The sequence below is a fragment of the Haemaphysalis longicornis genome, unplaced genomic scaffold, assembly GCF_048455015.1.
Source record: "Haemaphysalis longicornis isolate Haplotype H1 unplaced genomic scaffold, Haemaphysalis longicornis Haplotype H1 scaffold_2, whole genome shotgun sequence".
NCBI lineage: Eukaryota > Metazoa > Arthropoda > Arachnida > Ixodida > Ixodidae > Haemaphysalis > Haemaphysalis longicornis.
Genome location: NW_027526295.1, coordinates 252,629,648 through 252,644,315, shown reverse-complemented (window position 1 = coordinate 252,644,315; position 14,668 = coordinate 252,629,648). Strand labels below are relative to the sequence as shown.

At 45.1% G+C, this 14,668-nt stretch overlaps 2 protein-coding genes across 2 annotated transcripts in view; both read left to right on the top strand.

Moving 5' to 3' along the window:
- The first annotated feature begins 78 nt into the window (after window positions 1–78).
- Window positions 79–866, top strand: Mrps7 (mitochondrial ribosomal protein S7). Its single transcript, XM_077700178.1, has one exon. The coding sequence runs from the start codon at window positions 88–90 to the stop codon at window positions 784–786; it is 699 nt and encodes a 232-aa protein (XP_077556304.1). The 5' UTR covers window positions 79–87; the 3' UTR covers window positions 787–866.
- A 690-nt stretch (window positions 867–1,556) lies between these two features.
- LOC144170397 (long-chain-fatty-acid--CoA ligase 5-like) overlaps window positions 1,557–14,668 on the top strand; it is a 57,517-nt gene continuing 44,405 nt past the window's right edge. Inside the window, exons 1-2 of the mRNA XM_077700177.1 lie at window positions 1,557–2,096; window positions 11,058–11,154. Of these exons, the coding sequence (XP_077556303.1) occupies window positions 1,935–2,096; window positions 11,058–11,154 (259 nt within the window). The 5' untranslated portion in view covers window positions 1,557–1,934. The remainder of the gene's footprint in view (window positions 2,097–11,057; window positions 11,155–14,668) is intronic.

Sequence of the window (14,668 nt, the reverse complement as noted above, 5' to 3'; positions counted from 1 at the left end):
TTTTGGCTTTTGAACAGTCGCTTGAGGCGCTAGCTCGCTAACCAAGCGTGTGGCAGCGGGCAACACTGGGAGTGGGATGTTTTCAAAATGGCTGCTTCCATGTCGGGCGGTATGTTCCGCTCTGGGAGTGTTGTTTCTCGCAAGTTGCGCCCAGTTCACACTGCCCTTGTGCGAACGTCCGTGTACGACAAAAACCACATAGACCCCGTCGCCGATAAGAAGCGAATAGAAGAGCTGGAAGCGGCGGGCGAAACCGAAAGCCTGAGGTTTGTCCCTGTCAAGGCCACGCCGAGCGACGTTACAACGTCCGTATTTTACGACGCCACGCTCCACAAATTCATAAACATGTTGATGCGCGAGGGCAAGAAAGCCCTCGCGAGGGAAAACATTGAACTGGGGCTGTTCAATGTGAAACGGATTCAGCTGGCGAAGTACAACCGCGCAGCGGATGAAGAAGCCAAGCGGAAGATTGAGTGCAACCCTGTGACCATACTGCACACAGCGTTGGAGAACTGCCGCCCTGTTGTGGAACTGAGTCCGATAAAGCGAGGCGGAATCACCTACCAAGTGCCCGTGCCCATGACCGAAAACAGGTCTCGGTTTCTTTCGATGAAGTGGATGATCGACGCCGTCAATGACAAAGACCAGAAAGTCCGGTTCTCCGACCAGCTCGCCAAAGAACTGCTCGATGCTTACAACAATCAAGGTCGAGTCGTCAAGAAGAAGCACGAACTGCACAAGCAGTGCGAAGCCAACAAAGCCTATGCCCATTACAGGTGGTCGTAGTGCCCGAATTCGCTCGCCTGTCCCACGGTGCGCTGCCCTTTCCATTAGTTGTATAGGAAATAAATTCGTTTTGACCTCTTCGCGCGCCTTTATTTTGGCCTCGATTAGGGTGTCTAGATGCCACCCTACCATATCGCGGTTTTGAGCGAAAACGTAACACCATGGTGGATGTCTCGCCTTGTCATTTTGAGCTACCCACAAGCTGATTGACAAGAAGCTTTTATTTTTGTCACGCGGACTGCGACGGACGTAGAGGCTCACCAGGGTAGGCCAGGGTCGTGAACTCAATGCTTATCCACACCACAAACTGGTATTCTGGGCTTGCAATTCAAGGAGGCCCATACTCTTGTCATTTTGGACTGTTCCAAAGCAGCCCCGTCCTTCCCTTTTTGCAGCTCTGTACAGCCCAGAAACCGTTTTGGACTGGCGAATGTTTCTGCACAGCGGCCGCATCAGAGGGGAGCAAGGCGGGGTCGCGCTGGGTAGCAAAGCATCCCGCGGGACACTTCACTGCTCAACAATATCCCCTCCTGCCGTGTCTCAAAAAAATAATATTAATAATAAAAATGAAGGCCCCGTTGAAATGGCGAATCGACTTTACCACATGCGTCACCGGGCTGGTGGCCATGTGAGGTAAGAACTGGGAAAGATACAACAGCCGCACGTGCCCCGCAAAAGAAGCTGAGAACGCCAGCGGCCTAGAAAGAGGGCACCGGCATGCGCGTTTTCCGGGTGCATCTTTGCTCCAGTTTGCAGCTTCGGTCCGCTGTAAACAACGACGTGATAAGCATGGCCCCGTTTACTCCCGTCCGCTCAATTGGGCGCTTTCACACGTTGTGTCCCGTGACTACGGATCGGCCCAAAAGAAACAGCTACACGTGCCGCGATGGCAGCTGCCGCCTCGGATGAACCGATTAGGTGAAGGAGTCGCCGCCGGCGAGCGAGCCCCTCTCCTCTCCCCAATTTCACTGTCGTCGCCACTTGTTGAGCGGCGCAAGCGGCGGCCGGCGGCGACAACGCGGCGCATTGTGACTGGCTTCGTGTGCCGCGCGGACTACGACGGTCATAGAGACAGGCTGCTCAGTCGGGCCGTGGACGCGCTGCTTTGGCGGTGGGAGTGGCAGGAGTAGGGAACAAAAAATCGCGCAATGCTCAAGCTCCTCGGCTGCCGGTTGACCAGCGCGTGGGCCCGCTGGGGAAGCCAAAATGCTTTGCGGGCTTCTCCGCTGAAGGAGCACTGCCGTTCTTGGATGAGCGCCGCAACCGCCAAAGACCGAAACCTCATCCGCTGTCAGTCAACGGTGCTGCCGGTGAGTACTGCGTGCATATCCGTGGCACGTGCGTGCAGGCTGCGCGGGAATTCACAAATCGATACGTGTTTGCAGAACTTGCGGTTCGTCGCATGCGGTACCTCTGCCGGAGTGGTTTACGTACAAATCTTTTAGTGACTGTGCTGGAGGGAAACAGTGCCATGGGTCTTGACGGTGAAGTGGTTAAAGCTGTGTAAGCGGTGTTCTCAGCCGCTCAGCCAATGCGCCCGTGAACCTGTGAATCCGTCGTGGCGGGTTCAATGAGCCGCCAAACGAAAAGCTCGCGGAAAACGTGCTATCCCGCCGCTACGCTCGGTTTTCCGTGTAGTACAATCTCTCACGGTACTACCCGGCCGGATGACTGTCTGGCGTCTCCGGCGGAATCACACTCGGTACTTCTTGGTATTTAAGTCTGCTAACGCAGCGGTAGCCAAATGCAACACGGAACTCTGAAATCCACAGAACAGGGAGGATTTTGTGAAATGGTTCGTTTATTTGCCCGTGCAGAGCAGTTGTGAGCAATTCGTGCACAGTCCAACACTGCTCTCGCAATAGAAATTTTATGGTAAAGAAAAGCTCAAAATAAGTAAAAAAAAAAACACTGAAGCTAGAAAACATTAGGAACTTGAGTTTTTGGGAAAGAACTCACTTTTGCGCAGCTTTTTTGTGGTAAAAATTGTTCCAATTGAGGATTTTGTACATTGAAGATTCAGCTGTGCTGTAGTGGAGGACTGCGGGTTAATTTGGACCCTTGATTTAAACCTCCTGGATTTCCTCTAAATGTATTGAAACCTCGTACACAGACGTTTTCCTCAAACAGGTAGATGGTGGCAGTGCAAGGAAGTACTGAGATTACGGATACAGCACGTGGACTAAAATATTGCAAATAAGAACAGTTTCCCAGCGCACAAAACATGCTATAAAAATGTGAATCGTTTGTGGTTTAGCAACCAGCGCTTGGAACTGATGCCGCAAGGTACAAATGGCGACTTGTGCTAGAAAAAGGGGCAGACTCACTGTAACCTGTCCGAAAAACAACGTTGCGACCAGCTCCCTAATGAAGACATGTTGTGGATACCTGTTATAAAGCATTTCCTAGCATAAATGTGCTAGTTCGTAATGAATAGAAAAATAGCAAACGTTGAATTAGTCAAATAACATTCCCTACAAGATTTTCAAGTTCTTAAATTGCAAGCAGTAGCTATGGAGCGGGTGCCTGATTAGAGTGAATATTAAATTCAACTTGTCTGTGGGCAACCTGCCAACTGCTACCAGTGATAGCAGAAATATGCAACCCAGCCTTCTCTACGCACCTATTCATGCACTTGTAGTTGCTCTTCATGCTGTAACAAGGTTATGGTCGGGAATTCTCCAGCTACCTGGGCGTAAAAATTGTTATGGCTACAGCTTAACACCTACAAAAGGAAGCGGTCATTTGCATCATATATTTAAGGACACAATTCTGCCATTGCACATTGCAACATCATAAAATCCAAGCCATTACTGACTTTTCAAAATGAAATGCTTGAATGGCTGTCAATACCTGTAATGATTACGTTATAAATGAGTGATAGAAATTGTAGAATCTCGCAAACGTCTGAGCGTAATTTTTCAAAGTTTCGGGGTATACTGAAGCTTCAGCAAGCTGTCGAGGCATTTTTCATACACATGCTGACGTGTTTGTGCTGTATCAATCGGGAACATGTTAATGTGACACATGCAGTTCCGGAAATCATTCATAGTGCAGTTACCTTGTGTGTACAGCTGGCCACTTCATTAATATCGCAGGAGCAATGACCGGCAAGCGGGCTAATGCATTATCGTGATTGGAAATGGTGAAATGAGCTTGTAGTTGCATGTGCGGAATGGCAGTACAAGCGTTGTCTGCTAGGCTGTTCCTCCAAGCCTGACAAATGCCCTTCTGTGGTAAATCAGCCAGCGCTATTGATTTTTAGATGGGAAAAGCAACGATGTGCACTAAAGCTCATACGTGGAATTGGCAGTTCACGTACTTTCCCCCATTTTTTTCCTTTCACTATGTGCTCTCATGAGGACACACACGGGTGCAATAAAGATGAGCGAACAAATTTTCTCTTTTACTTTTATTCTCATAGTGTGTGCTCATACACGTGTTACGACGATAAAAAAAGAGAAGGGAACAATGCGCACATGTAATCACTGTCACCGACTGGCGATGAACGAAGCCTGCTGATGAACAGCAAAACGGTATGTTTTGTGCTTGGAGGAATAGCCCAGCAGGTGACGTTCTCACTGTTGTGACCATTCTGTCCGCGCGGCCGCTCTCGCTCATTTCGCCCCTTTCCACCGTGATGAAATGCTGGCTAGCCCGCCTGTCAGTGTTACTGTTGCATATATCAGTAGATCTCTTTTCTTGGCATAAGTGTTCGACCAGGTTTTGCGTCAGAACTGTAATAACTAAAGCCTGCTACGACTGCTGGGAATGACTCGTCTCCCAACTAGAGGAATGACAGCAGCTGATCATGTTTGACAGCAGCTGGTCATGTTGGAAAATTTTCTATCCCCGCCTCCCCAAGGTTTTGGTTCTGTCGTTTCCGATTGCTGCTGACGCATGCATGTTTTGAACCACCAGGAAAAAAATCTTGCAGAACATTTTGTGAGTCAGTGTTCCTTATGAATCCCTTCTTAGTATGGATCCCCATGAATCCCCATGAAAGGCACATCGTTGGCATACATGCTGTAGAACTAGGTATGAATGTCTTTCTTTTTCAAGGCCTATTATTGTTTGCGAGGAGTTCATTCCTCTTGTGATGTCATGCCATTAATTTTCCCAACTGCTGAAATGCATCGCTGTCCTGATGGGACACTAGGTAGTGTTTTTGTATTTTACGCCTTGTGCTTTTGCCAAAATTAAAATAGCACCCACAGGCTGTAATGCTGTCTGAAAGCAGTATGTGCTGACACTTTTTTGTCTTAAAACTTTAGATAAAGTAGACTATTTTTGTCATATTGTGGACAGGAAAAAAAAAAAAAGCAAGTCTACTGGGCATTCTGATAACTTCTAAATGTATTCATAAGTTGCCAGCTGCATGTGATGCCGTATTGCAAAAGCAAGGCACATGCTTTATTTTGTTTTAAACACGTCGTGCATTACCTACCTTCAGCAGCTTCAAAAAAAAAATAGTTCATTTTACAGGGCACGATTTACGAGATTCCATCTCTGCCCACTTTTGCTGACAAAAATGTTATTTACTTGTGTAGCTGCAGAGATGTTGCCAGTTAGACCATTGCTAAACTATGTACTAAGTACCGATGATTCCAATGTTGGCACAAAGCTGTTTCACAAACTCGTAGAGGAACTAGTGAATGGTCTTGGTACGTTTTGGTACGTCTTGGCACGTTTTAGAATATTAGTGGTATCTGTAGTTATTCCTCTGTTACGTGTGCTGCGATACCATAGCAAGCTTGTGGCCCTTTGTCATAAATGGGGAACTGAACGCTCCAGGAGTGTTCTCCCTTGTCATCTTCCATCATTTATCGGTGACAAGATCATCGAAACTCGCTGGCGTTGGTGGATGTAAAGAGCTCCTTTTGTGGCAAAAGGATTCTTTCTCCTTGGGTTTCTTTTTATTTCTTCAACTGAGACTCGGGCTCTTGCTGGATGTTGTGGGAAGTGCTTCGGAGCATATTAGATTCCCTTTGTCTGCTGTGCAATTTCCGCTAATGCAGTGCGAAATTTTGCTATTTCTGTCAACACTGGATCTGGTGGGTGTGCATAGGCTGCACAGATACGTGAGACTTCTGGCTGCTTCCATCTGTAATGATGGAAGCAGCCTTGCCATGACACAGTGAACTCTCATTTAAGCGGCATGGCCTGTGGTGTTGGCATACCAAGACAAAGAGATGACGAATGCAGGGGAACAGAAAGTACGGGCAGTGGCCCTCATTTACGGACGCAGAGAGCGGCACAACTTATGGGATGTCCTAGATTTGCTGCTCCGATGTCATTAACCACAGGAAAGAGATGTCTGAGCATGCATGGTGCAGTACAGGTTTTCCCCCTTGTCAGGCACAACTGAGGTACCTTTGCAAGCATTCAAGATGATTCGCACTTCACTTTATTTAAATGCACATGTTTCAAACACAAAACACTGTCCTTCCTTTTTTTTTATGACAACTCAACTGCTACATGGAGCACATTACGTGCTTGAACAATGTTTTTTTTTTCTGCAATGGGCAACGAATGCACGTAATTTGAAAAACATTGCATTCTAATCCATTTATAATTTGCCTACAAAGACCTTTATTCCTGAATTTGACAATTAACATGTAGTTACTTTATTTTACTTTACCTTGTAGAGGCAATCAGGCATCCGGTCTTATCGCTTACCCTGCTACATCTCGATGAACAGATTGACCACGGCTATTTATTTGCAGCGAAACTTCACGCATGCTGCGATGTTGACCTGGGACCATTGTGTCCGATTTTCCGCTTGAAGCAGTTTTGTCTAGGGCCACTTTGTCAGGTGCCGTATTGGAGCGATCATCCCTATACTAAGGGCCGGACGTGAGCGAACACTTGTGACAGTCGCGTTGCACTTGCTCAATGTACGTTTTGGGCATGTGATTGCCCTTCGGTTATTGCCTAACATGAAAGAGAAGGCCAGCTCGTGTGTCGATGCCTCTTGTTTTGGAGCCATCTCACATAGCTCTGAAAGTGAGCTTCACACTTTTTTTTAGTCACATGCCTGTAACAGTTTGTTGTTTTTACGGGTTTTAAGGGAGAATGGGTTCTCGTTATAGCCTGCAGTATTTTTTGTTCTACGTACATTAGTTTTTGTTGCATGCTTCTCCATATGAACTGCACGTGCACCGTTTACGTACGTAGCAACTGCGTGCATCGATGTGTTTGATGGGTGAATGCCCAGCCACACATTTTCTACGTGTGTCACAGCTGTTACAAGTGATGTGGCATTTTCGTTGCAGCTGGCAGGATGCTCAGTCAGGTTCAAAGTGCGTGCATAACAAAAGTTTCAGAGATGTAGGTCGCATTCTGTGTCCCCTCTTTGGGTGCTGCAAAATGGCATAGCCTCCTTTTTTAACGACTACAATCTTTCTTGGGCTACTTAAACACAGAAATTTTGGTCTGTCTGTCTGTCAGTGACTCGATTCAGCCACCCGGCCAAAGTGAAAAAAGCTGCGCAGTAGTCTTATGTACTCACTGCCAAATCTAAGCGTTTAAGTCTGGAGTTAATGTTCATACTTTTGTCAACATTGTTGAACAAGAACAAAACATTACGCAAATATTAAGCAGAAAACCAATACATGAGTGATATCTGCAGTGTTCTTTTATTAAACAATTTACGGATGCTTGTTTTTTGCGATAGCAAATAAAATACTATATCAAGTGCAGAAAACCGTCACCTGCTGTTGCCCGCGCTACCTGGCGGCATTTAAAAAAATCAAACTGCAACACCAACGAGAGGTTCCACTAGATAGGTTCCACGTTCCACTTGGAATGCTCGTGGAGTAGGGCAACGTGGTCCTATAAACGTTGTACAGTCGAATCCACTTATAACGATACCGCTTATAACGATATATCGGATATAACGATGGACAACGATTGCACCGTCCAATTTTGTATGCTTTCTATGGTAAAATAACCCGCTTATTACGATGCTCCCGAGCCGCGATATCGGATATAGCGATTGAATCCGCTTACCGCGCGCGCCGAAAATGCGAGCTGCCGCCGGCGCTGGCGCCGGCTTTTCGGCGCCGACAGCACGCGACGCGCCTTGCATCCCGTCCACCCCTCAGAAAACGAGTCGACTGCGCCAAGCGAGAGGAGGAGCAGCTTTTCTTCCCGATTCCCCTCCCGGAGCCGCTGCTTTGGCCTCATCCGCGCGTCCGGCCGAACCAACGTTCGGCTGGTTCGGCCAGTTCGGCTTGCACTGCTCGCAGCTCGGAAGTTTCCCTCGCCTTTTCTGCGCGCCGAACTGAGTGCTTTTTTTTCTCCGCATCTGCCTTCGTTCAACGTTTCACCAGTTTCACTGCGGAGTCGGACTGAACGTTCGGACGCCATGGCCAATTCACCTGCGGCGCTTCCTTCGCAAAGTTGCGCGCCGTCGCAGCAGAAAAGAAAGCACACAGCAATCACTCTAGAAGTGAAGAAGATAATTTTGAAAGACCACGCAAATGGCCAAAAAGTGTCCGCCCTCGTGGCCAAGTACGGGCTCTCACAATCAACCGTCTCCACAATCATCCGTTTTCGAGAGCAATTAGATGCTCTCGAAGAAGATGTGCGTCAGCTTCGCGTGAGTCAGTCAAAGCTGACTGACTATGGCTTTTCTGCAAACGAGTAGTTGCACTACCTCACTTGCATGCTAATAAAATGTTTTGATCTCTCTTGTGGCTTTTTTTTTCTCGACCCGCTTATAACGATTATCGGTTATAACGATGGGATTTTCTTGGCACTTGGATATCGTTATAAGTGGACTAGACTGTATTAGGGTGCCTCGATTCCCGCGCGTCTCAGCCATACGGCAGCGCTGGCATCAAGGCACCAGACTTAGAGCAGTGGAACGTGGTAAATTTAAATTGACTTGAGCAAACCTCTAGCGTGTTATCTTGGGATGAATGAGACGAGGAATAGCATAAGAGGTGAGCGGGAAAGAGAAGGGAGGCATTTACTTGCCAGGGGCGCCAGTTGACTATCGTCTCCCGTTGACATTTGCAATGAAAGAAGCAGATACGCAGCCAATTTTTTTAGTTGCTATACACGGGTCCTTGGTAACATGGAGATTTCTTAGGGCCACAATGATGGTGAATGTTTGAGAATCTCTAAAGACAGGACGAGGGGCAGAGTGCTGAACATGATCAAAAATGAGATGGATGCTTCCAAAATCGTTATGTTGATGTACCAGGAACAGGAAAGTACAGAAAATGTTTTTATGTGCTTATGTGGCATTAAAATGTTAATTCTGCACATTGAACTTTTTTTTTCTTTTTTTTCATAAAAGGGGAAGGGGTCAGAGGTGTGGGGATTGTTGTGTAAACATAAATTCTCTAAAAATGTGTGGGAGGATTAGGCATGTTAAAGTGCCTGGGAAATGAAATGTGCATTTTAGTTATTCTGGTTGTTCAAGGGGTATTTTGAAAGAGTATTGAAATAGTCTGATTTGTTGATGGGGTTTGATGGTTACATGCCTATCTGGTTTGCTCGGTGGAAACAAAAAACGTAGACTAACAAGATACCTGGGTGTGCTGGTTGTAGATGTACACTGTGTGGAAAATGCAAAGAAACTACACAGACGAGTATTGTTTCTGTGCAACTTCTTTGCGTTGTTGTAAATTGCTGTTTTTACGGTATCTATAAAGAGACCCATAGGTCTGAGGTTTTCTGCACCCAAGAAAGAAACATCCGAAGATTCAACTAGACCTCCATTATGATGCCCGAATAAGCCCAGCAGCTGTAAAGGAAAATTTCAATTTTAATATTCGATAGGATGTTTATACACTAGGCATATAATAACTCAAGACAGTGCTTCTTTTTTTAAGTTGGCAAACTTCAGTAGTTAACATACCACTCATTTTCCTAAATTTGCATGCCAAGTTTATGCTTTCAATGGTTTTGCATTTAATGGCAAATATTTGACATCTTCAAGCAAGCAGTTTAGGGCTGCTCAAATTTATAAATGTGCCTCTTTGGTGAGAAACAAAAACAGTTGAGTTCATGAAATATTTTTTAATTTTCACATTTCACGCATGCCCCTTGAAAAAACAAAGGCCTTGTTTTGCAGTCGCATCGAAGTTTGAGAAAGCCTTAAACAATGGGCTCAGGCACTGGGGGTATTGCATAAGTAAAACTACAGGCTTGATATATTGTTATAAATTTGAATAATCGATGCCTCTGTTCCGCCTCACTTTAGGAGTCCACCTGCCGAAACACATTGAAGACAGTGCATGCAGTACTAGAAAGGAGGCCTTTGAGAAATTATAGTTTACCTTGGGCTCACATCATCTGCCCTGATAAAAAAAGTTAATTTTAATTTTTTTATGAATTTATACTGTTAGTTATATAGTTTGGTTGTTTGCCACTGTCTTCAAGTTTAATCTATTTTTCCGCAGAGTTCTGTATGTTTACCTGTGGCCGAATACGATGTGTGCTTAACTGGTTAATTAAGCTTATTGCTTCCAGAATACCATATATTTTTATATCCTGACAGGGCCCATTTCCAACAAAAATAAGTGCTAGAAAGAAAGTGTGTACCTGTTTTACCCTAACTTTTTCCCAAACCTCCAAATTTCTTCTTACTTTAGAACACTGGGTAAAAAGGGCCTCAGGTCATCACAAATATGGTATTCGTGTGGCCCAAGTTAAATTTTTCCCGTTTAGAAGAGTACGAAAGATCAGATCCTAAAAAGCACTTCTTGATAGGTGCACTTATTTACAGTTTTATTATACTTTGTTATTTTAAGTGTGCTTTATCTCAGTGGTGCAAATTACTTTCCTCATGCTTCAAGCACTGCTGTCTGCAATGAATGCAAACTAACTGCCGGCAGTTGTGCAGTGTTCAGAATTTCCCCTAAATCTGGTCAATTAGTGTTCAGAATAGCACCTTTACACCCATCACATTGTGACGAAAAATTCTCGGATTTCGAATTGGCAGATTTTGAATTACCACCGTTTCACTGATTATACCTGGCCTGGTTCGTTCTGGAGTAGCTCGCTTTGAAGAAGTATGACAGCTTTGGATGTACAAGCATTCAAAGGAGGCAAAGCCAAGACATATTATGTTGTTGCCCATTGAAGCATGTCTAGGGAAAATGGAATGCACTAGACGTGCCTCCTCCCCCCCCCCTTTTTTCCCTGCTGTCCTGCCCCTTGCATAGGTTTTTCCACCTGCATGTCTGAGTTGGTGGCATTTATTACCGGTGCCGTATTGTGAGTGCATTTTGTTTTGTCTTGTCTCTGGGCTCCAGGGTCCAGAAAAGGTGAGAGTGGGCAATGGCAGTGCTGTGCCGGATAACGGAATAACGACGGTGTACGAAGCCCTCCTAAATGGACAGCGGATGAACGGCAAGTACCTACGCAGCCGCTACACTTTAAGTTAACAAAAGTGACGCTTGAAATAAATATATATAAAAGCGAAGCCCTTGCGCCCCTCACACGAGCAGCAGCAGGTCTGCTGTGCAGCTGTTTGCGACCACAGAGCTGCGTTTTTCTAACTGCCGTGGATTGTTGTATGCAGTATAAATGCTTAGTGTGCTTATTTGTCTGACGGGTTTCCTGCAGTCTGTCGGATGAAAAGTGGACTCGGGTCAGGGCGTGCAATTAGTGGGCCTGCTCTTTCGTTCTACCACTAAAATTTATTCGTGTATTGACCGAATCCACCTTACAAATTAATACGGGTTGCTCATTTCAATGCTCAATTTTTTTTTTTTTTTTTTTCCCTTTCTTTCCACCTTTTTCTTCAATGAGGAATCCGTCAGGCTTACACAGCCTGCACTGCTTTAGTACAGTGATTGCAAATGTGCCTATAGCAAGTTCGTTGTGATCTTTTAATTTTTTGCACCAGCTGCATCTTTCAAAATTGTCCTGCTACAAAAAAGCAGCATTGCATCTCTTTAGCTTCTACTTTGATATGTGCAGTTAGTTTTCTTTTTTTTTTTATCATTTGAAAACTTGTGTGAGGAGGATTTGCGTGCCTTTAGTTCAGAACTTGGAAACAGAATGTCGACCTTTGGGGCAATCCTCAGAGTAGGGTTTTCTAACGTGGTGTACAGAGCTGGGTATGGATGGCTACTGTCGCCACTGCGAGTAGATGAACATTGCATGTGCTCCTTGCATACATGCACCTCTTGTAAAGTGGCAATGCAAATTCAGTGGTAAGCGTACGAACACAGGCCTTCTCCCTCACTTCCGGCCAGCTTCCCAAATCAGCTAGCAAGGAAGCAACTGTGTTGTTCTGACGGGTAAACAAGCGGCAGAAATTGTGGGCGACAACTGGCAACGGACGCGTGGGGTAGACATTGAAATACACTGCGTAGAATGGCGGCCTAAAGCATTAACTTGAGCAAGCTCCTAGAAAATAAATATTATATACTTTTGTTTATGTTGGCTGAGGGTGCACAAAGTAGGTGACAAAAACAGTGTTAAAGGAACGTATAGTGATGTGTGGTGAGAGTACTTTCTTTCACCCTGTGGTTATGCTGGTTTTTTCGCCAGAGTGTAAACCAACTGACTGAAATTGCTGCCTTTACTGAAGTCTTCTTTAGGTGCCCTTAAATTGGCTCGAATAGCGGTCGCAGATGCGGATGACATGGCTACTTGGGGGTGATGGTGGTGGTACCAGAAAGATGGCTCATCCCCACTCAGGGGGATGGGCCAGGAAATGGGTGCTTTACCCAAAGAAATTATGTAGGTTTTGGGGGAAAAGAAAGATGTTTAAATATTAGAATGGATTAGCAGTGGATGACTACAGAAATAAAAGTTAGGAGATTATAGACAGAAGTGAAAAACGTAAAAAAAAAACATGAAAATTAAGAAGTAAGTATAACTTTTTCTTTCTGCTGCCATTGACTTGGGCTTTGTCTTCTTAACTCCGGTAAAATGGCGGTCGGTCTGTGCACAAGTGGCGCTATCTGCACCCTACTTGAGGTGCACTTCAGGCACCTGGCTGAAGTGTCGTGCTGTCTGCTTGCGGCACTTTGCTATCAGCAAGGGGTAAATGTTATGATTGGGGAGAAGTAAATATGACAGTACATCCAAGACAGTCAACAAGGATGAAGCTTAAGGTTCTTCTAACTTGAGACATTCAGTTGAAAGGAGACATATAAATGGAGGAAAGACTGCCGCGTGAACAAGTTAAGCCTGGTGTGTTGCACGTATTCTTCCGCGTGTATTGTGTAAAATTGCGTGCTCGTCATTCAGTGTTCAGTAGTGCATTTCACACGTGTAGAGTGTCAAATAGGCCAGACACGCATTTGCTGGCAGGCTGAGTTGGGGAGTGACTCTCCTTATTTTAGTTACATCTTGGTTCTGTGATACACACACACTATGCTATTACGTTAATGCAGTCCTATGGGGGTACACGTTTAAGTAGTAAGATAGCCCCAGAAAGAAAAAAAAAATAAGAAGCATTACATTCATGAGGAGCTGTAGTATTGAGATATTCTTGTAACCTTTTTAAATGTTTAAACAACTTTATTTGGTCAAGCAGGCAATAGAAGACTGTGCAGTCTTGTGCAGAGTTGTCATAAAGGTGAGAAGGCAGATTTTGTCCATTTATTAATCAAGCAAGCTTCATTTTTTTTTTTCCATTCCATTTACTAATGCAGTTATCCAGGTGACTGTTTTCCCCCCTTTCCGTTTTGTAATATCATTATTCAGCTGCGATTACAAATGGGGAAGTTACATCAAAGTCAAGTTTAGTATGTATGCGCAACAAAGGAGGGCTGAACTGCAAATCACATCAAAAGCGTAACAGCCAACTTTTTTTAGGGGTAAAAAAGGTTGGGAAAGAGAGAAGGGACCGGTGGCCGCTAATCGTTCCGTCCGCTGCTACTTCTTCTTCCTCTATTTCTGCTTCAGCCTCTTTTTCTTTATCCCCCCCCTCTTTCCGAAAATTTGCTGGTCCAATCCCCACAATCTTTTTCTGCAGTAGGTACATTCCCCTCCGTGAACGTACCTTGCTTCAACTACCATAGGAGGAGGCTTAATTCGCATTATTAGACACCGCAAGTTTCTGAGATCTATTTTGGGGGGCAAAAATTAGTGTTACCCCAAGATCTCTTTAAACCTTGCGACAGTTGCTTTCACCATCCAGCCCCATTTGGCTGCTGCAAATGAACCGTCAGTCAGCTAAAAAATAAGAAATTAAGTACTGGGGAAAGACTTGTTAGCTTAGCATGTTCTATGCGTTAAATTTTTTTTTTTTTTTTTAGTGTGCATTCTGAAGTACTGGGCTCCAATCTGTGCTAAACCTTGGGGTCAGTTCTGACTTGCCGTTCTTCCGAGTTACGGTAACAACAGTGATAAACACGTAGCAAAAAAAGCGTTTGATTCTGTGCCAATCTTTTTCTTCCACAATTTCGCTTCTCCAGTTTGCACGCACCTTGCTGTTCTCTGGAGCAAGGGTCAGAACGAAATCGAGATATTCAAATACAGGCACTTGAGACGGCTTATCTGCTGTACAGGGGAGAAAAAAATGCTCCAGATCAGTAAAGAGAGAACCCTAGGGTGTGAGCATTATTCTGCGATATCTTCGTGGCAGTAAAGTCAGTAGAGCGCCTTTGCTCAGGGCAGAAAATGCTGCCACTTGATGCTTGACAGTGATTAATTCCAGGACATGTGGCGCGTCACTCATGCTTATCTCAGAGATAGCAGAGCACTTCAACTTTTCACGCTCTTATCATTTATTTCCGGATTTCATATCATGCTGCACCCGCTTCGAGTTACGTAAAGCCTTGCGTTTTAAAAGTTGGTAATGCTTACACTGTGTCAGGAGAGATGAGGTTGAAAAAACAAGTAAAGGACGATTCTCAGAGCGGCAAAGATTTTGTCGGGGTGGATCTTGCATAACTGGGGCTGC